The sequence below is a fragment of the Monodelphis domestica genome, chromosome 2, assembly GCF_027887165.1.
Source record: "Monodelphis domestica isolate mMonDom1 chromosome 2, mMonDom1.pri, whole genome shotgun sequence".
NCBI classification, from domain to species: Eukaryota; Metazoa; Chordata; class Mammalia; order Didelphimorphia; family Didelphidae; genus Monodelphis; species Monodelphis domestica.
In genome coordinates, this window is record NC_077228.1 from 195,596,428 (window position 1) to 195,618,061 (window position 21,634).

At 40.1% G+C, this 21,634-nt stretch overlaps 1 protein-coding gene across 1 annotated transcript; it reads left to right on the plus strand.

The window, feature by feature from the left end:
• Positions 1 to 7,363: 7,363 nt before the first annotated feature.
• On the plus strand, positions 7,364 to 19,182 carry LOC100013884 (keratin, type I cuticular Ha8-like). The gene is given in 9 exon segments (XM_001368203.4): positions 7,364 to 7,855; positions 10,982 to 11,064; positions 12,825 to 12,981; positions 14,898 to 15,059; positions 15,151 to 15,276; positions 17,630 to 17,728; positions 17,730 to 17,790; positions 17,793 to 17,850; positions 18,715 to 19,182. Coding segments are annotated over 9 exon segments (1,329 nt in total). The 5' UTR covers positions 7,364 to 7,408; the 3' UTR covers positions 18,851 to 19,182.
• Positions 19,183 to 21,634: the final 2,452 nt, after the last annotated feature.

Below are 21,634 nucleotides of genomic sequence, written 5' to 3' on the forward strand. Positions count from 1 at the left end.
AGTGGCTTGTCCAGGATCACATAGCTAGGATGTGTCTGAGGTCAGATTTGAACCCAGGTTCTTCTGACTTATCCATTATTATTCTGATTAAGGCTAAATCCATTTTAATCCGTACCAATCAAAAGCCATTTTACTTCATTAAAGAATGGTCTCCAGAGCTTAGCAACTAGAGTTTACTCTCTACTACTTGGAGAATAGTATTTTTCCCCCCTTTAAATCCTTATCTTCTGTCTTAGAATCAATACTAGGTATTGATTCCAAGGCAGAAGAGTAGTAGGGACTAGGCAACTAGGATCAAATGACTTGCCCATGATCAAACCAGGACCTCCCATCTCCAGACCTCTATTTTTGTGCACTGAGCCACCTAACTGTCCCTGGTGAGTACTTTTAATAGCAGAAATGTGAAAAAATTCACAGGTAACAAATAATCTCTTATCATTTGCAGAAACAGCATGGTACAGCAGCAAAAAACATTAAACTTGGAATAAACATTTTTTGGATTGTACCTCTGATGTTATCACTGTTGAGAACTCCCATGGTGGAAACTTATTCCATTGATGCAGATCAATACCTCTTCTGTACTTTATAGTTTTAAATCTAAAGTGCCTAGGACTCTAAGAGGTAAGGGAACTTGGTCAGGGTCACACAGCTAATCCTTATAAGAAGTAGGACTTCAACTCTACTTTGGAAGATTCTGAGGAGGCTGCATTTCTATTGATTATACCAGCAGTTTTCCAACTTTTTGGTCTTGGGTCCAATTTGTATTCTTAATAATTCTTGAGCTCCTAAAGGGAAAATAGGGAAGCAACAAAGTTTCTTGAGTAGGGAATAATTTAGAAATTTTGTTACAGATTTTAATCCATCTATGTCATCTCATTTTAAATACCTTTTGTTGATGTCCTCCCATAGAACCTTTATAGAAGGAGCCTCTATCCAACATACCTTCTCAGTCTTTTTATGTTTAAGTGCCATGTTCTGACTCTCCATCCTTTGGTCTTCCCTTACTCTTGACACATGACATTCCCAACTCCTTTCCCAATTACACATTGCCTTTACGATGTCACTTATGCTACTTTTTATATAGAGAGTATCACTGGGAATATTCTGCAGTCCATCTGCACCATCCTTAATTGATCTATTATTTTATCTGTCACTCAAGGGTGAGCTTAGAATTATCTTTGACTCTTCCCTATTCTTTCCCTTCAATAAGTTGCCAAGTTTCATCAATATTATTTTTCTGTCCCTTATACCACCTTTTTTCAATTCCTTTTGCCACCAAATTAATTTAGAGACTTGTAATTTCTCTACTCTTCCCCTCTTTGCCCTCCATAGGATTACAGAATTTAGAGTAGAAGGGACCATAGCCATGTAGTCCTCCCATAAACAAAAGGAATCTCCACTGTAAAATACTTGAACAACAGTCAACTAGCTATTGCCTGAAGACCTCCAACAAGGAGGAACCTATCATTGCTTCAAGTGGATCATTTTAGTTTTGGAAAGCTTTATTTTTCAGGAGGTATTCCAAAAGTGGAATAAGTTAGATATTCAGACTAAATTTACCTCTTTGAGACTTCTATATGTTGATTTTGGTTTTACCCTTTGGGGTAAAGGAGAATGAGTTGATTTTCTCTTTCACATGGCAACCCTTCAGATACCCAAAGATAGCTATCATGTTCCCTCTTAATCTTCTTTTTATATAGGTTAAAAATCTCTAGTTCCTTCAACTGATTCTCATATTCCTGGATACTCTGCTCCTAATCAATATCCTTTTAAAACTATGATATCCAGAATTGAGCACAATACCCCATTCATGGTCTAACTAGAACAGAGCATGGAGGGACAGTTACTTCCTCATTCCTAGTCACTCTACCTTTTCTAACCCAGTCCAAGATCACATTAATTTTTTTTTTAAAGTTGGGCAATGACAGGTTACACTGAGGACTCATGTTGATCTGGCAGATCACTAAAGCTCCCATCTCTTTTTCAGAAAAAAATTGCTTTCTAACCCTACCACGTCTTCTCCATCTAGTACTTGTGAAGTTGATTTTTTGGACTGAAGGGTAAGATTTTACATTTATTCTTACAGAATTTCATCTCATTATATTTAGTCTAATGCTCTCTCCCTGTGGTAGTGAACCTATGGCATATGTGCCAGAGGGGGCATTCAGAGCCCTCTCTGGGGGCATGTTCACCATCGCTCCAGCACAGAGTTCACTGGATTTTGTTATTAGAAAGTCAGAGGGATGTGGGGCTGGGCTGCTCCCCTCCTGCTCACTGCTCTAGCCTGTGAAGTATTTTTGGGATTCTGACTTTGTCATCCAGGGAGCTAATTATTCTCCCAATTTCGTGTCATTTCTGCAATAACATCTTCTTTGGTGTCCCTATTTCTAGTGTTCAATCCTACCAAATTCCTCCTACAAATCACTATTCAAATACATATATTTGGAATGGATCTCCCTATCTTTACCAGTACAGATGGGCAGCTGTTACTCATGGGCCTTTTACGATGCTGTTTCACTGGAAAGTGAACTTTAACCCTTTTCTTTTTTCCAACTTCAGCTGATTTACCTCTTCTTAAGCAGTTTGGTGATTGGTCCTCTGCTCTTGGAGGCTTGCCAAACTGGTGTCAGAATTAATGAGGATACCTTATAGTCTTTAGACTTACTGAAGCTCAGAACTACTAGATTTAAGTAATCTATCACCCTCACTCATGAGTATGTCCCACCATGTCTAGGTATTGATGTCATCTTTTTGAAAAATTTCTTTGATTGAGTCACTTCTCTGCTTAAGAATCTTCACGCATACTTCATTGTTTATAGGACAAATCTTCACGATTCATAGTCTGTCAATTAAGGATTTTTATAAATTGATCCCAAGTAGACTTTCTTTTTTTCTTTTTAAACACTTTCTGTTCTAGTATCAACTCTAAGTCAGAAGGGCCAGGGCTAGGCAATTGGGGTTAAGTGACTTGCCCAGGATCACACAGCTATGAAAAGCCTAGATTTGAACCCAGGTACTCCCAACTCCAGGTCTAGTGCTCTCTTCCCTGAGCCACTTAGTAATCCCCTGAACTGGTAAATAAACTTTCCACCTGACATCCACAATTCTTCTCTCATGAATCTCATCAGTCAAATGATTAGACTACTCACTATTTTCTGAATACATCACTTTATATTCTTATTTATGAATCTTGTTTACCTGGTTTCCCTAGCTAGAATAACCCCCTTCACATCATGTATTGTAATTATCTATCTTTCAAAATCCAACCGAAGTTCCACTTTTTTTCATGATCTTCCCTCATTACTCTGACCCATGGTGATCTCTTCCTTCTCTGAATTTCTTTAACTCAGGCCTACATCTGAGATGGTAATTGTTGGTTTTGAAGAAGCTGCTAGAAGATAATCACACATGGCTATGGGGCTGTGAACTGGTCCAACCATCCTACAAAGAAATGTATCATTATGTTATGAAAGGGATTAAAAAGTCCATACCCTATGTCCCAGAATTCCTCCTATACCTATTAGGTATATACTCAAAGAGGTCAAAGATAGAAAGAAAAGTTCCACATACACCAAAATCTAACAAGTAGCAACATTTTCTTTGTAGATAGAAAGCAATACAAAAAGAATAGATATGCATTGGTTGGGGAATGGCTAAACAAATTATGGTATATCAGTATAATGAATTATTACCATTAGAAATGACTAACTTAAGGAATTGAGGGAAACATGAGAACAGATAGAAGGTGAGGAAAACAATAAGCAGAATGACAGCAGAAGTGAAAATGTAAAAAGTGAGTGATGTCCTTTGATTGGGGAATGGCTGAACAAATTGTGATATATGTTGGTAATGGAATACTATTGTGCTCAAAATAATAATGAACTGGAGGGATTCCATGTGAACTGGACCGACCTCCAGGGATTGATGCAGAGTGAAAGGAGCAGAACCAGGAGAACATTGTTCACAGAGATTGATACACTGTGGTACAATTGAATGTAATAGACTTCTCTACTAGCAGCAATGCAGTGATCCAGGACAATTCTGAGGGACTTATGAGAAAGAATGTTATCCACACCCAAAGAAAGAACTGTGGGAGCAGAAACACAGAAGAAAAACAACTCCTTGATCACATAGGTTGATGGGGATATGATTGGGGATGTAGACTCTAAATGATTACCCTAATGCAAATATCAATAATATGGAAATAGGTCTTGATCAATGACATCTGTAAAACCCAGTGGAATTGTGTATCGACTATGGGAGGGAGGTGGGGAGGAAAGAACAAGAATCTTGTAACCATGAAAAATATTCTAAATTAATTAATTAAATAAAAAATGTCCCAAACCTAAAAAATAAACAAAGAAATAAATAAAGGGGGGGGGGGGAAGAAGTGAAAGTGTAAAGGACAAAATCCCTGAAACTAAACATTGGGTAATTATAATGAGCAAGGTTGACTCTGGAGAAGAGTTGAGAAGGTAAACTTGCTCTTTTCTTTACAAAGGCTGAAGTCTTTCCTTGTGGAATAGCATACATGCTATCTGACATAGTTGATATGTTGCCCTGTTTTTCTGAATCTTTTTCTTTCTTTTTCCTCTTTAAATCTTTGCTATAAGGAATGACTCATTGATTAGGTGAGGAATATATTCAGAAATGAACATGAATAAAAAACAAAAAGTGTCTCTAAAATAAGATAAATAATAAAAAAAAGATACTGTTTTTACCACTAATTTTGTTAGTTACCTTTTTGTGTCCACATCTCGTCTCCCCAACTAGATCCTAAGCATCTTGAGGACTAGAATTGTGTCTTAAATATCTTTGCAGTGCTCAGCCAGTCTTTTATATATGATTAGTGCTCAATAAATGTCTGCCAGTTGGTTAAAATAGCTTATCTGAAAGGATCAATATTGCTGCTGAACCTTGCCTCAAGAGGCAGCTAGATAGTACAGTGGATAGAGTGCTAGGTCTGGAGTTGGGAAGCTCTGAGTTCAAATTTGACTTCAGATACTTCCTAGCTGGGTGACCTTAAGCAAGTCATTTAACTCCAATTGCCTATTGCTTACTGCTCTTTTCCCTCAGATTGATAGGACAGAAGTTAAAGGTTTAAAAACAAAACAAAACAAAACAAAAAAAAACCTTGCCTCAGCTACCAATAACTTTTGTAGACACAAAGATTCTCACAGGGAAGAGCACCCATTCTTCTCATAGAAAATATGCGGTTCACAATCAATCAACTTATCAATCAACAAAGAATTGTTAGGTATCTACTATATGTCAGGTGAGAGGTAATATGGCATAGTATAGAGAAAACTGGCTTTGAATCTAGGGACATCTGGGTTCAAGTGCTGTCTCAAACACATACTGCCAATGTGACCCCCTAGCACAATGCCAGATGCATAATGAGGGTTTAATAAATGCCTGTTGACTAATTGACTGACTGAATGACTCTGGGTAAGTCACGTTGCTTCTCAATGCTCTAAACAATTCTCTAAGACTTGAAGTTGAAGAACTGATTCTGAGCTACATTGGTAGAGAGAATTTGCTCACCTGGGAATTCCTTATACCTGTGAAATCCCAAATTCAATCCTGATGAGTTCCAAACCCATGTGCCAGGGCACAAAGGAAAATTTGGCCCCAGCTCCTGGTCATCAGCCTCAGTACAGAGGGTTTGCACCTCATAGATATATAATAAAGGTTTGTTGAATTGTACTCAACCCCATTGATGGTCCAAGGTTGGTGGAGGAAGGAGTAAGGAAGTGGACAGAGACCTTTAGAAAGGAGGCAACTCAGTTTGTGTGTTCATCTCCTCTGAATCCTGATTCATCCCATCAGGAATACTTCAGTTTGGACACCTTGTTTACCTCAAAGCTGAGGGTCAAGGTATTCATCCTGTGAACAGAGGCAAAGATGCATCTTATTTAGCATAACAAAGAAGCTAGATGTTTAATTATCCTTTCCTGGGGCTTGTAGAGAAATAGTCTGTTGGTATATGTTTGTTATGGGCCAGAGTAAAGCAATAAAGCTTTTGGATGCTCTGAGTATGTCTGAAGATGAAGGAAATTTAAATTTTGGTCAGGAGTCTCTTTATTAATGGACTATCAAAGGAGATATATTTTTTCAAAGTTGCAAGAGAGCCTTTCAAAAGAAGGGACATCAAAGTCCTAGTTTGTGTCTTCACTAAACAAGTTGGGGGGAGGACACAATCCTGAGAGAGGGACAGATAGGGATATAGGTAATAAGTGGAGAAGCTGAGAGAAGAGATGGGAAGCTTTGAGAAAAGACACCATAAAATATTAATCACTGTTGAACATAGCCAGCTCACACAGTTCTGATAGATGAGAACACATTTATTTTTTTTCCCTTGGCAATCTGGAACTATATTTTAAAATAGTTTGTTTATTCCTCTCTGCCTGCCTCACTCTCACCTCACTGTCCATTTTCTTTTAGACAATAATTTTCAAGCTTGACTTGCCAAGTGTTAATTAGATTTAGTTCCCCCCTAAATCTAGCTGAATGCTTTCTCTAGTACTTCTCAATGGATCCATCCAGTTCCTTTCCTGATGGAGAGGACACTAGGATTGTTTTGGAGACCAAAGTTATCATCTTGGCTCTGCCATTCACTGGCCATATGATTTTGGACAAGTCCCTATTTTTCTCTAGGCCTCAGTTTCCCCTCTCTGGGAGATTAAAAAGTTTATATTTGATGCTCTCTCTGGTTCCTTCAGCTTTAAATCCTATGATCCTATTGTCCAAGGTTGCTCCAAAATGAACTTTTTTTGAGTCTGGGAACTATCATTAAATGACCTTTATGTGACCTTCCATAGAGGGCCATTGGATGAGGAAGAGGATAGGTATGATTCTTCCTTCTAACTCTGAGCTTGGACAACATTATCATTGCTACATATTTTAGACTCTTCTAATTTTTCAGACTTTTCAGGGATCAAAGTACTTATTCAAATGAATTCCCTGGAGCAGGAAAAGAATCAGAAGTAGAGACTATGCAGCCTTATGATGCCCATTGGTTGGGATGGCATAACTCTTCACCTCTCACCTCTGGAAGGTCAAGGAGTAATTCAAAACCACTGAATTTGTGGTTGAGTTTATACATCTTTGAAGAATAAAGTTTTTGCATGTATTCTAGGGCCATGTGAAGACTCCATGTAAGGAGTTTTGTGTTAGACAAAAAATTTTATGATCTAATTAACTCTTTATAGGAAACCAAATCACTGACTAATCAGGAGATTATATAATAATCAACATAAATACTGAGTGGAAAGCTAGTTTCTTGTACCAACACCCACTTGCCAGGGGTATATATATATAGATGTACATATAGGTTTAGAGAAAAAGAAACTGTTCAGTTTTGAGGGAGCACAACCTTGAACCAACCCAATACCTCTTTCCAGCTGCCATGGCTGCCAACTTCTGTAGAACATTTGGCTCTTCAGGCTCCATCAGGAGTGGGAGGTTTTTGGAACCTCAAGCTGCTTCCATGTGCTTTTCTGCAACTATGGCTCACAACAATCGAGTCAGGGTTGGAACTACTTCTCTGGGCCAACCTAGCCTCTGTCTGCCAAACAGCTGCCAGTCAGCCTGCCCCTTACCTGGGACACTAAACATCCCTGCCAACATTGGGAACTGTGGAAATTATGGTGAAGGCTTCTTGAATGGTCATGAGAAGGAGACCATGCAGTTTCTGAATGACCGCCTGGCCAACTACCTGGAGAAGGTGCGTCAGTTGGAGCAAGACAATGCAGAGCTGGAGACCAAGATAAAAGAGTGGAGCAAGTGCCATGCTTCCTATGTGTGCCCAGATTACCAGTCCTACTTTAGGACCATGGAGGAGTTCCAGCAGAAGGTAATATTTGTGGGACACTTTTGGTTTTCAAGGTCTTGTATGTAGGGTGAAAAAAATATGGGTAATGCATAAATTTATTTGTGGCAGAAGATTTTTCTGCATAAAACAGAAAAAGCTTACCTGGAACCCTAGATTCAAGGAGTTCTAGACTCTTAGGTCAGATATGAATGAATCTTAAATTCTGAAGTTTTCTTTAGAAATTTGCTCATGTCATGGAAGGAGTACAAGATTTGACTCAAGAAATTGAAGTCAGAGGCCAGGAGATTGCAGACAAGTGATTTTAGCTGTATTGAGAAACTGACTTCCCAAAGTGGAAAGAACAACTTTAGGAGGCAGTGAGTTCCCTGCCACTAGATGTCTTCAAGTAGAGACTGGCTGATCACTTGTTGGATATTTTGCTGAGGGAAGTTTCTGGTTGGGTACAGTTTGGAAAAGAGGGTTTTTGAAGTGTTTTCCATCTATTGATCTTTAGAGGACTCATGAATTATGTTAATTCGTTTCCACTGACCTCTAGGGCATCTCCACAGGATTCATGTATCATTAGCCCAGTTTCAGAAGGCCATCTTGTTTAACCTCAGGATAGGCAAAATAAGTAGTACAAAATGGCCAGCCCTTCTAAACTGGAGAGGACAAGAGCAGATTCTTAGTGAGCCTAGTGAATAAGAATGCAGAAGCTTTCTTTTTTTTTACTTCAGAAATGCAACCCATTGCATGGTGTTCCATTACGGTCTATTACACCTGGTCCCTTACTTTTGTTTCCCCCCCAACTCATTCCATTGAATGATTCCTTAAAAAAGATGTTATTTTTTTGAGATGTATAAAGGAATGACCTACTGTTCTCTTTTCCTCTTCCAACCCAGTCCAATCTAACATACATTTATTAAATATCTATTATATGTAGACCTATGTGTCTCTCTCTATCTGTCTCTGTGCCTATCTCAATCTATCTATCTGTCTGTCTGCCTGTCCATCTGTCTATCTATGCCATATATATAGACATACACACATATATAGACATACAGTTATATTTCTGTGCACATGTGTACACATACACACACATAGGAATAAACATATGCACGCATGTGTATACTCACAAATGCATATGTGTATATATACAAACATGTATGTATATGTGTGTATATGTATAGACTAGAAATATAAAGCCGAAAGAAAAATTCCTTCTCATGAATTCTACATTTTACTAGAGGGAAACAATATATAGACAGATTAGAATATACAATTTATGTTGAGGAGGGAAGGAGCATCAGATGATTAGAGATTTGGAGCTAAAAGGGACCTTACAGGCTTCAGACCAACCCTGATTTTACAGATGAGGAATCTGAGGCTGAGAGGTTAGGTGATTTGCCTAGGTTCTCATAGCTAGTAAGTATAGTATATGAAGTAGGATTTGAACTCATGTCTTCTTGATGCTAACTTCAGCATTCTACTTAGCTGCTGATGGAAGAGATTAGGAAAGGCTTCTGATAATAACATGGGATGTGACCGGGTTCTGAGGGAAGTTAGGGATTATAAGAGACAGAGCCATAGAAAGAGTACAATTTAGGTTGAAGGGATGGACAGTTTATGGGAAGACATGGAGGTGGGACATGGAATGATGCATTTTGGAAACAGAATGTAGACTTTTCAGCTAAAATGCAGCGTAAATGAAGGTGAACAACATGCAGCAAACCTCATAGTCAAATTGTGAATATTTTTTAAAACCAAAATGTAAAAGTTTCTATTTTACCCCAGTGGTCTTCAATGTTCCTTTTCTTAGAAGCTCCATAGTGCATGTGGCACAATTGCCAACACGAGAAGTAAAGAAAATTATCCTTAGAGGTTTTCAGTGTAATTCAACAAATATTGATTAAGCGCCTACTATGGACAATTCACTGGGCTAGGTGCTGGGGTGAGAGTAAGTCCCAGTAAGAGGGGACTTAGAAGCTCTGATAGTGAATATAATAAACTAAACTACTAAATATAACACAAGCTAGAATGTGATCATTAGGTAGACATGCGCTTGGAGATGTATGAGTGTAAAGGAAGAAGGATCACTTCTTGCAGGGCAGGGATCAGATACATCAAAAATTAGAAGAGTTTCAATAGGCAGAAATGGAAGGGGAGGGAATGGTGGAAGAAACATTATAGATTTAAAAACAATAAGAGCTAATATTCAGAGAGCATTGACTATGTGCCAGACACTGTGCTAAGTGCTTTATAGTCTTCTCATTTGATCTCTACAAAAAGCTCAAGAAGTGAGTGCTATTATTACCTCCATTTTATAGTTGGGGAAACTGAGGCAGTCAGTTAAGTAACTTGTCCAGGGTCACACAATTGTTAAGTGTTGGAGGCCAGTTTTGAACCCAGGTTTTCCCAGTTCCAGGACTGGGGAAAGGACAAGAGCAGAGAAAATGGTAAGCACTTGGCTTGGGCTAGGTTCATAGAGTATGAGAATGGTAGTGGCATGAGATTTGACTTCATAAGTAGGCTGCAACGTGATCACAGAGGGGCAGGGGAATGGAATAAGCACTTACTATGTGTGAGGCACTGTGCTAAGCATTTTACGAATAGTTCATTTGATCTTCACAATGATCCTTTGAAGTAGGGCAGGGATTCTTTAAAATTTGTGTTTTGTAGCCCTATTTCCTAGTCTAGTACTTTGTGAATAGATTGATACATGTATATTGGTGAACCAACTGGATATTATTTGGTAGGCAATGGGGAGCCATGGAAGATTTTGGAAGAGGGTATGTTGTTTTGGATTTGGAAATCGATTAATCAACTAATCAACAAGTACTTATTAATTGCCTATTATGTGCCAGACATTGTACTAAGTGCCAGCCTTATGAATATAAAGAGGGGACCAAATTTCTCTTTGCATTCTAATAAGGGAGTTGGTCAGTCAACAAACAATGATTGAGCACTTACTTTGTGCCAGGCAAGTATGCCAGGAAAAATGAGGTAAATTAACTTTGAATTCAATTCAGTGTTTGTAAAATTGAAATGAATCAAATATGGGCAAGATTATGCTACTGACTTGCATAGGACACTTGGGAAAACATGATTGCTTCATACCTGAGACCTGGACGCAACACAAAACCAACAGTGTCACTTCTCCTTCTCCAGATCCTATGTACCAAGTCTGAGAACACCAGGTTGGTGGTGCAGATTGACAATGCCAAGTTGGCTGCTGATGACTTCAGAACCAAGTGAGTTGGGCTGGAAGAGGGAGAGGAGGAGAGTCAGGAGAATTCATTGTTCTTATTTGGCACTCTTGGCCAGTGTCTGGAACCCAGCATTTACAACAGTAAAAAAGAGACAAAATAACATCCCAACCCAAGGGGCTGGGAAGTAGTCTGAGAATGTCAGAGCTGGTGGAACCTTAAAGACTGTTCCCTGTCCCTCCTCATTTTACAGTGAAGGAAACTGAGACCCAGAAACTCTTTAATGACATGTAATTATTTAGTAGGAAGGATTGTGACTAGAACTCCAGTTTTCATCTCTCATTTCTTCCCTCTATGTCAAAGCTGCCTCTGTTGAGTTGACAAATAATTTCAAAAGTCACATTAATGATAACTGAAGTGGCAGAAATTAATTTCCCCATCTTTCGTGTGGCAAGTTAAATCGACAGGTTGAACAACCTGATGAAAACCACACAAAGGGATGATATTGGGGAGTGGACAGAATGCTATAGTGAGGAGACTTGGGATCTATTCTTGTTTGAGCTACCATTTCATGGTAAGAACTTTGCAGGTCATTTTGTCTTTTAGAACCTCAGTGCTCCCTTCTGTAAAACAAAGGGGTTGGACTAGGGAATCTTTGAGTTTCCTTCTAGCTCCAATATCCTCTCACTCTCTGATTTAGGGTTAGTATTGATCTTCTTTTACATCCTGGGTTAATCTCTCTTCCTAGAGCTAAAGAAAGTAATGTTCTTTTTAATGTGGTATAAAAAGCAGAGGACCTTGGGGTTAAATCTTGCCTTTGTCACTTACTTTTTGTGTGACCTTGGGAAAAGCATTTGACCTCTCTGGGAATTCAATTTCCTCATATATAAAATGGAGTTGATTTGGGGGACTTCTAAGTTTCCTTCTAGCTCTGAATACATGATCTTTATGACTTGTGCAGTTGGGTTCTGATTCCCCAAAGGAATCATGGGACTTAGGACTGGAAAGGACCTTAGAAATTATATAGTCCAAATAAGGAGGGAACTGAGGCTCAGAGAGTTACTTGACTTGTTCTAGGTCAGATAGGCAGTGAGTAGTAGAGCTGGGAATAAAATTCAGTTCCTTTGCAAATATGATCATTGTTTTTTCCTCTAAATCAGGGGTTCTTGGCTTTTTTGAGATACACATATGAAAGCTAATACTACTATGCTTTGTTACCTACATTCATAATTGAAGAAAATATTCAATTTTAATTAAAGGTTAATGAAAAGATGTGATTTTTTTTCCCCTATCCAGTTTGATAAACCATCCGGAATCCATCAATGGATCTACTGGGGAGTCTGTTTATCCCAGATACCTAAGAAGCCCTTTTTTTGCCCTAAACTCTTACCTTCCATTTTAGCACCAATGCTGGGTATTGGTTCCAAGGTAGAAGAGTGGTAAGCTCTAGGCAATGAGGGTCAAGTGACTTGTTCAGGCTCACACAGGTAGGAAGTGTCTGAGGCTAGATTGGAACTGGGTCTGGCTCTCAATCCACTGAGCCACGTAGCTGCCCCAAGAATTCCTGTTCTAAATCACATCATGTCTCATCATAGACTGGGGTTCTCTTGGCCCATGTATATATTGAAGTGCGGTAGGGGTCAGATATTCAAAGAGTTCCTAGAACCTTTAAGACATGCCAATAACAGAGAAACCCCAAATAAAGCTTAAATGGAGAAAACCAATGACACCATGACAGAAAGGTTGACTCCCCAGGGCCATGTCTGCCATTCTCTGAATATAAATACTGTGAACTGTGTTGAAAGGTATGAGACGGAGCGGTCTCTCCGTCAGCTGGTGGAGGCTGATATTGGGAGCCTGCGCAGGAACCTGGATGACCTCACGCTGGCTAAATGTGACCTGGAGGCCCAGCTGGAGTCCCTAAAGGAAGAATTGCTGTGCTTCAAGAAGAACCACGAGCAGGTAGAGTCCACAGAGAACCAGGGCCCTGAGAAAACTGAAGCTATCCATTCCATCAGGGTGGGGAAATCCAGGCTTTCTTCCCTTTTAGAAAAATCGATGAAGGTTAAATAATTCCTAGAATATAAATCTGAAGTGCTTTATATTATACCTCATAGTATCATATTAATAGTGCTTTAAGATTTGCAAAACTCTTTGTATCCTCACAATGCCCTGGGAGAGAGCTGTTCCTTTAAGTTATATTCTACATGTAGTCAGGTCTAATCATGTAATAATTATAGAGCACTTAGCACAGTGCTTGGCACACAATGAGTGCTCTATAAATGTTAGCTATTCTTTCTTCTTCTTCTTCTTCTTCTTCTTCTTCTTCTTCTTCTTCTTCTTCTTCTTCTTCTTCTTCTTCTTCTTCTTCTTCTTCTTCTTCTTCTTCTTCTTCTTCTTCTTCTTCTTCTTCTTCTTCTTCTTCTTCTTCTTCTTCTTCTTCTTCTTCTTCTTCTTCTTCTTCTTCTTCTTCTTCTTCTTCTTCTTCTTCTTCTTCTTCTTCTTCTCATCAGCTGTTATCACTGATAAGAGGGGCCCAAGGGAGGCAGGAGCCCACGCCTCAGAGCATATCCTGGGACATATATTACTTGTATAGTCTCTGTATTGCTATGATTTCACTTTCAAGCTGGACTTGTGATTTCTCTCATTAGAGAAATCCCAGTGTGGACATTCTCTCCAGCCTTGCTGATCAGTACCTCCTCTTTAACTTAACAGTCAGAGAGAGCTGGCTGCTTGAGGCACAGAGAAGTTCTTCTTGACTTCCACCAATGCCATGCTATCTTTTAGTGTCATCTTTAATAACTAATATTACTGGGGCAGCTAGCTAGCATGGTAGATAGAGTGCCAGACCCAGAGTTGGGAGGACCTGGGTTCAAATCTGGCCTCAGACACTTTCTGGTTGTGTGATCACAAGCAAGTCACTTAACTCTGATTAACCATTCTATCTTAGAATAGATACTAAGTCAGAAGATAAGGGTTAAAAAAAAAAGTCTATTACCAAGCCACTGCATAAGTGGGAATTTTGTACCTTTGAACTACGTTCCCCAGAATTCCTTTAGTATTTCCCAGAATTCCTATTCTCTCTACCATATTGAGTGGTCATGTTTTGTATATAGTTAGTTGTCTGTAACTCCGCTCTCTCTCTTCTCTCACAACCTTGACTGAGTTAGCTCCCTTTTTACTCTAGCTTTTTAATTTTAGTTATTATTAATCAATCTTATTAAATATAATATTTGCAATTATTGTACCTCTTAGGTAGCCCAAATTTTAAGCTTAAAAATCAATATGCAAAACTCCAAATATTATATTTAATAAAATTTCCACTTATACACCACTCTATAACATTATAAAATCATGCTGGGATGTCTGATCACTTGACCCAAAATGAATGGTCAACTAGGAGCCCTTTGGCGTTATTTTCTGGATTTTCTCTGATGACTGCTTTCTTGTCTTTTACTGCTTACTCCTTGGAGGTGAACAGTAAAGAAGCTGTTTCATTTAGTGCCAGGCTTTGCCAGAGCTAGTGAATGATGTCGTGTAGCTCATGCCTGTAATTGGAAGTTGGGTCACCTGCCCAGTTCCTAACCAAATCTTGGCACTGGATGGGAGGCTGTTTCTGTAGTCTGGGGTGGGAGGGAGTCTGTCCAGCTGTCAAGGTTCCAGGCAGAAAGATTCCCTCTGCTCCTGAGGAAGTCCATTGCTGGCCACAAACTCTTTTTGATACCTTTTAAAATTCTCTGAGTTATGTTCTTGGCAAAAAGCCTCTTCAGGCTCAGGGACATTTTTTCTTTTCCATCCTGCCCTCAGGAGGCAGGGGAGACTACCACATGGAGAACAGCCTTTCTTAAACTGGGCATTCTGTTCTTCTGCCTCTCCAGGAGGTCCACAACCTACAGTGCCAGCTGGGAGACAAGCTCCACATTGAGCTGGACTCAGCCCCACCTGTGGACCTCAACCGAGTGCTGGGTGAGATGAGGTGCCAGTATGAGGCCATGGTGGAGACCAACCGCAACGATGTGGAGCAGTGGTTCCTTGCTCAGGTGCGGGCAGTGGGGCTCAAGGTTGGGGGTGGCCACCAGCCTCCCGAGGGCGCTTGTCATGGACTCTGTCCTTGTGTTTTGACTTTTTCAGAGTGAGGGCATCAGCCTGCAGGAGATGTCCTGCTCAGAGGAGCTTCAGTGCTGCCAGTCAGAGATCCTGGAACTAAAACGCTCTGTGAATGCACTGGAGGTTGAGCTGCAGGCCCAGCACAAATTGGTGGGTTTTCCCCTCTCAGTCCTATCTGGTAGATTCAGGACATTTTCCCTACCAGCTGTCTTGCACTGAATAATTCCCTAATTTTAAAAGGGGCGAGCATTTCAAATCTCATCTCCACCTCCTTTACAATAATGTTCTCAAAAAATGTCTGCAGAACGTATCCAAATCAATCAGCCAGTTATGTACTAGACAGTGTTATATGTGCAAGGGATACAGAAAAGAAGCAAAAGACAGCCCTGACCTTACAGAGGGGCATCTAGATGGTGCAGTGGACAGTGGATAGAGTTCATGGTCTGGAGTCAGGAGGATCAGAGATCAAATCTGGTCTCGGACACTTACTAGCTGTGTGACCCTGGGTAAGTCATTTAACCCACTTTGCCTCCGTTGACTGTACAATGAATTGTAGAAGGAAAAAGAAAAATGGCTCAATTATCTCTGCCAAGAAAACTCCAAATGGGGTCATGAAGAGTCAGATATGATTGCAACAATCAAAGAACATTAACAAGCCTTCCAGAAGCTTTTGATCTAATGAGGGAGATAATGAATAAATGTATGTACAAACAAGATCTTTACTAAATGCCTGCAAGGAAAAGGCAACCATGTGGAGCAGTAGTTCCTCGCTCAGGTGCGGGCAGTGGGGCTCAAGGTTGGGGGGTGGCGACCAGAAGAAAAGAAAGGAAGGAAACCAGGCCGGTCCTCAAGGAATTACATTTCTCTGCAATTACTGACATAGAAGAAATGAAGGTTTGCAAAGAACTTTGCATTCATTAGCTCATTTGACTGGCAGCTAGTTGGAAGCAGAGGATAGAGTGCTGGGCATGGAGTCAGGGAGTCTGTCACCTCAGATACTTCTTAGCTAGATGACCCTGGATCCTTTATTTAATCTGTCTTCCTCAAGTGTAAAATGGGGATCATAACAGCAACTCTCATGGGTGTTGTGAGACTCAAATGAGATATTTGTAAAGGAATTTGCACAGTGCCTGGCACAAAACACGTGCTTAATAGATGCTTGTTCCATTCCATTTCATTCTCATGTGCCATAGGTGTTATAATTCCCATTTTATAGATGAAAAAACTGAGATTGAGCAAGTAAGTGTCTGAGGCCATCAAGTAAACTCAGATTTGTCTTTTCCAAGCCCAGTATTTTAAGCATTCACTTTATAACATGCTACCTCTAATGAATGAATGTACATGCTTTGAAGTAATTTTTATTGGCAGGGTGCTATGAAGCATTATCTCAAAAGTTTATGATGAAAGTTGAGTTTAGACTCAGGGTTGTTCCACCTGAATTATATGACTGACATTTATAGAGCATCTCTGAGGCTACAAAGCACTTTGCCTCCATGACGTCACTGGATCTTCATAGCAAGCCTCAGGGAATCAGAAACCAGATCGCTTCAAGGTTATCTTCATAAGACCATAAATTTAGATCTAAAAGGAACCACAGAGGCCCTAGATTAACTTTTTCATTTTGGAGGTGAGGACACTGAGGACAAAAGGCTCAAATAATTACTTGTAGAGGTAAAACTTGGACCCAGATGTTTAGACTGCAAATGCATTATTTTCTTACACTGTACAGTATTGCTTTTTTTTTTTAACCCTTACCTTCTGTCTTGGAAGCAATACACAGTATTGCTTTCAAGGCGGAAGAATGGTAAGGGCTAGGCAATGGGAGTTAAGTGACTTGCCCAGGGTCACACAGCTAGGAAATACCTGAGATTAGATTTGAGCATAGGACCTTCCATCTCCAAAATCCACTGAGCCACCTACCTGTCTCTACCAATGTTGCTTTTTTAATCCCCTATGAGTGGCAGCTAGATAGTATTGTGGATACAGCATCAGGTTGAATCTGAAAGACTTAGATTCAAATCTGACCTGAGATACTTCCTAGCTGTGGGACCCTGGGCAAGTCACTTCACCCCCATTGTCTAGAGGTCTGAGTTTAAAAGAAAAATGTCCTATGAGCTTGGTATGTTTTGGGATTATATGGGGGTTATGACAGAAGCAGAATATAGGAATAGGTGGCTTTTACTAATGACTCCTTTCTCCCTCTCTTTTTCTGCGTTATGGCCTGGAATTTTGACTGAATCACACTGCTTTCTTATTGAAAATATAGTCTGTGGTAGAGTGCTTGGAGTCCTGGAGTTGAGGTCATGAAGAAATGAGTTCAAATCTTGCCTTTTACATTAACTTGCTGCATATTAAATCATTTAACCAATGTCAATTACTCATCTGAAAAACTGGGGAAGATCATGCCTATAGTACCTGTCTCATGGGAGGGGAGTAAGGCAGATGATGTGTATGGAGTGGTGCATGGGAATGCCGGTGTCTCATTTGCTCTTTCTCATTTCAGAAAGATTGTTTGGAAAACTCCTTGTGTGAATCTGAGACTCGCTACAGCACTGAGCTGGCCCAGATGCAGTATCTGATCAGTAATGTGGAGGAGCAGCTGGGCTGAGATCCGGGCTGACCTGGAGAGGCAGAACCATGAGTACCAGGTGCTTCTGGATGTCAAAGCCGGCTGGAGTGTGAGATCTCCACCTACCGAAATCTGCTGGAGAATGAGGACTGCAAGTAAGTATTATGGGGAGAGTGGGGTATCTCAAAGGAACTTTCCCAAATAAAGGCATATTCATTTATGTGGCAAATATGTAGACAACCACAGAATACCTGTGTTATTTAATTTTATGCTTCTAATAACTTAGGGAGATAGAGCAGGTATGTCCATCTCATAGGTAAGGAAACTGAGATAAAGAGATTAAGTGATAGAATTAATGGCCAGGGCTGGATTTTTCTAACTCCCATCTCTCTCTCTCTCTCTCTCTCTCTCTCTCTCTCTCTCTCTCTCTCTCTCTCTCTCTCTCTCTCTCTCTCTCTCGTCTCTCTCCCTCTCCCTCTCCCTCTCTCTGTCTGTCTTTCTCTCAGTCTCTTTCTGATTCTGTCTTTCTTCACATTTTATTTTTGTACTACTACTTTGCCACTATTTATGTACAAGACTCTCTCTGACTCCATGTTGTGTTCTCTCTGTTTCTGTCTCTGTCTTTTGTCAACTTGGAATCTAAAAAACCCAAACTTGTAGCCTAGTAATATCTGATGAACCCCAAGTTTTAGCATAAGCTTGTAGGTTCCATGTTGACAATTTCTCTATTTCACACCCCACACTCCCCCTATTGCTCTCTCTGTCTCTTTGTCTCTGTCTCTGTCTTCATATTTTGTTTTTCTACTCAGGCTCTAGATAGGATACTTAGGTTCTAGTCTTGGCTTTGCTACTGTTTATCTATAAACCTCGGGCAGGTCAGTTCCTCCTCTGTGAAATGTGGGCATTTAATTAGCTGATCTCTAAGGTCTCTTCCAGCTCTGATGGTCTAGGTTTTCTAAATGTTTCATCTTTCCATTTGTTTTACAATGAAATGTCTAAAACCTCTTTTCTCTCCACAGGCTTCCTTGCAACCCATGTGCTAACCCTGTATCCTGTGTCCCTTGCCCACCTCCTGCTGCCTGCACACCTTGTAAACCTTGCCTTCCCAGTGCCCAGCGAACAATCTGTGGTCCCTGCTCGTCATCTCGATGCTGAAGTTCTGACTCACCTAACACATTGCCCTATGGAGAAATCTTCATCTCTCGTGGACCACTAACAGGACCATCCTTTTCCCTTCTGACTAATGGAACCTCTAAGACCCTTTTCATCAATCTGAATGAGTAGACACATTTCAGTTGTGTTTTCAAGACTAAAATCTTCTCTCCAAGCTCTATTTCCTTCACTTAGTATGGGCTACTTTATCCCGGGCTTCATTCACATACGTTTACTTTCAGTCTCATATTTTTTATCTTTTGCTGCCTCTCTATGTCTTTTGTGATACAATTAAAACATCTTTATTTATTTGTTAATAAACCTCTTTTCCACAGCATAATTACATTAGTCCTCACTGACTTTGATTATTAATGGCTGTTCACACAGCCTAACGCTGTTCACTACCTGTGAGGTGCCATATGGGGATGGGTGGGATGTTTCCATAAAGCTGGTGATTGTTTGGTACAGGGTTCTAGCACACAGGTGCCACAAATCTGTCTGGGGAGGAGGGGATAGAGTCAAAAATGAGCAGCGGAAAAATATGGGGCTATGGTAACACATTATGCAGAGGGAACAGATTTTCCCTAGGACTTAACTAAGAAAAAATCCTGGCAGAGGGAGTCTCAAGTCAGGGCAGTAGAAATGCAAACTCAGGATGATCAGAACAATGTTGAGAACTTTTGGCAAACTGAACTAATGAGACAGATATGCTATAGTACGGGCAGATTCTTTCACCCCTTAAGTTCTGGGCTTCAATTATTTGTGGCTGGGACCCAGGCATGATAAGAGAATTTGAAGGACTGCCATGTAGAAGAAGGATTATACTTCTTCCTTTTGTCTCCAAGGGGCAGGACTAATGGCAATAGGTGGGCCATTAACAAGAAGCAAATTTAAACTTGATTTAAGGAAAATCATCCTTATAAAATAAAATGGGGTGATTTAAAAGGATAATGGATTTTCTCAAGAGGTGATGGAATTCTCTTGAGATGTTTAAGCAAAGGTTTGCCATGTATTTTGTAGAGGAGATCCTTTTAGAGGTATGAGAGAGAATAAATACCATCTAATGTCCCTTTCAGCTCTGAAATTGGGTGATTTTTATAAACTAGTCTTTGCCAGTTAGCCAGACAAATTTCCTGTTCGGTCATTCAGTTGCATCTGACTCTATGGACTAAAGTTCATGTCTATGGGTTTTTCTTGGCAAAGATGATGTAGTAGTTTGCCATTTTGTGCTCCAGTGTGCTACTGTTTTATAGATGAGAAACGGAGGCAAATAGAGACTGAGTAACTTGCTCAGGGTCACATAGCTAGTCATAGTCTGAGGTCAGAATTCAGTCCAAATCTTCTCAATTCCAGGCTGGGTGCTCTAGCCACTGTACCACATAGTGCTCCTAGTTGCCAGAACAAAGAGACCCTCTTAATTTGACTTGTGCAGCATATTTCTCAGAATCCACTTTCAAGGTGTTTTCCATGACTGTCCTGCTCTCACCGCCCATGCATTATAAGCAAATGAGAAGTGAGTGAGAAGCCCCCTTAAAGCTTCTGCTGCCACCTACTGTGAATCGAGACTTCTTGCTCTATGGTCACAATTGTTCTGGAAACCGTGGCTTTTTAGGGAGTGAATGACCCAGAAATGACTTTTTTTTTTTGTTCACCATTGCTTTCTGTGTCTTCTGAGCCACAGTAAGTTCCTTAGAAATTCCCATCCCTGTGGGGTTATGATGTATTGAATATCTCCCAAGTGTAAGACCAGCCACTGTGGTTTTAGGCGAACACACTGCATCATAGAGCTACGTCCATCGAGGAATCTCAAGTGGCCTCTTTCTCCCCCTCCAGCTCTAGGCAAGATTCCCAAACATCACAATTCTCTTTGGCCAATAGATACAGGATATAGCTAATTTGGGAGACTCTAGGACCCCTATTTAGGACTTGCTGGCCTTTTGGGAAAGCTTTGGCAGGTCTTGTGTTTTGCCACTAGCAGTGCTCTTGCTTTGTTTACTTATCTCAGGTGTTCAAAACAGCATGACATATCCCAGAATCTCTTGCCCAAGAAGCCAAGGTCTCATAGAGAAAGAACAATTACAAATAGTCTTAATTTAGCATTCAACTAAATCACTCCGCCTCTTCCTTTGTACTTAAATAGCTCCTTTCATCTGAGTTCAAAGCTTTTACCCAAAGGAACCCACTCATCCTCCTAGCATTATGAGGGAGCTGTTAGGTAAACATGATTATTCTCATTTAAGGGAGAATGAGTCAATAGAGGAGTGAAGAGATTCCCATGTCGCCCTAAAATGAGTCAGTACAAGGGAAGCGACTGTTGTACTTCTTTGGGTCAAGTCCAATTCTCCCACTATATATATGCATACATACATACATACAACAATTGTATGGATATGCAGTTATTAAAAATATTTTTAAATGAAGTTTATGGATCTCAGATGAAAATCCCTTGGCCTAGTCCAATCCCTTGAGTTTGGAAAGTTGGAAATGAAGACCTAGAGAGGGAAAAGGACATGTTCAAGCTGACACTGAGTTAATGGGATCACAGATTTAAGTTAAAATGAACAATAGAAATCTAGGCCATATGCTTCATTTTACACAACAGGAAACTGAGGCCCCTAGAGGACTGAATTGCCCAAGAGCACATAGCAAGTGAATGGTTCAGTTTAGATAAGAATTCAGCTGAGGGTAAAAAATTACAAGAAAGCAGCAAATGAATCCAACATTTATCCACAGTATCCCTAGGAGAAAGATGGGGCCATTATTACTTAGTCTTTGGTTTCTCCACTT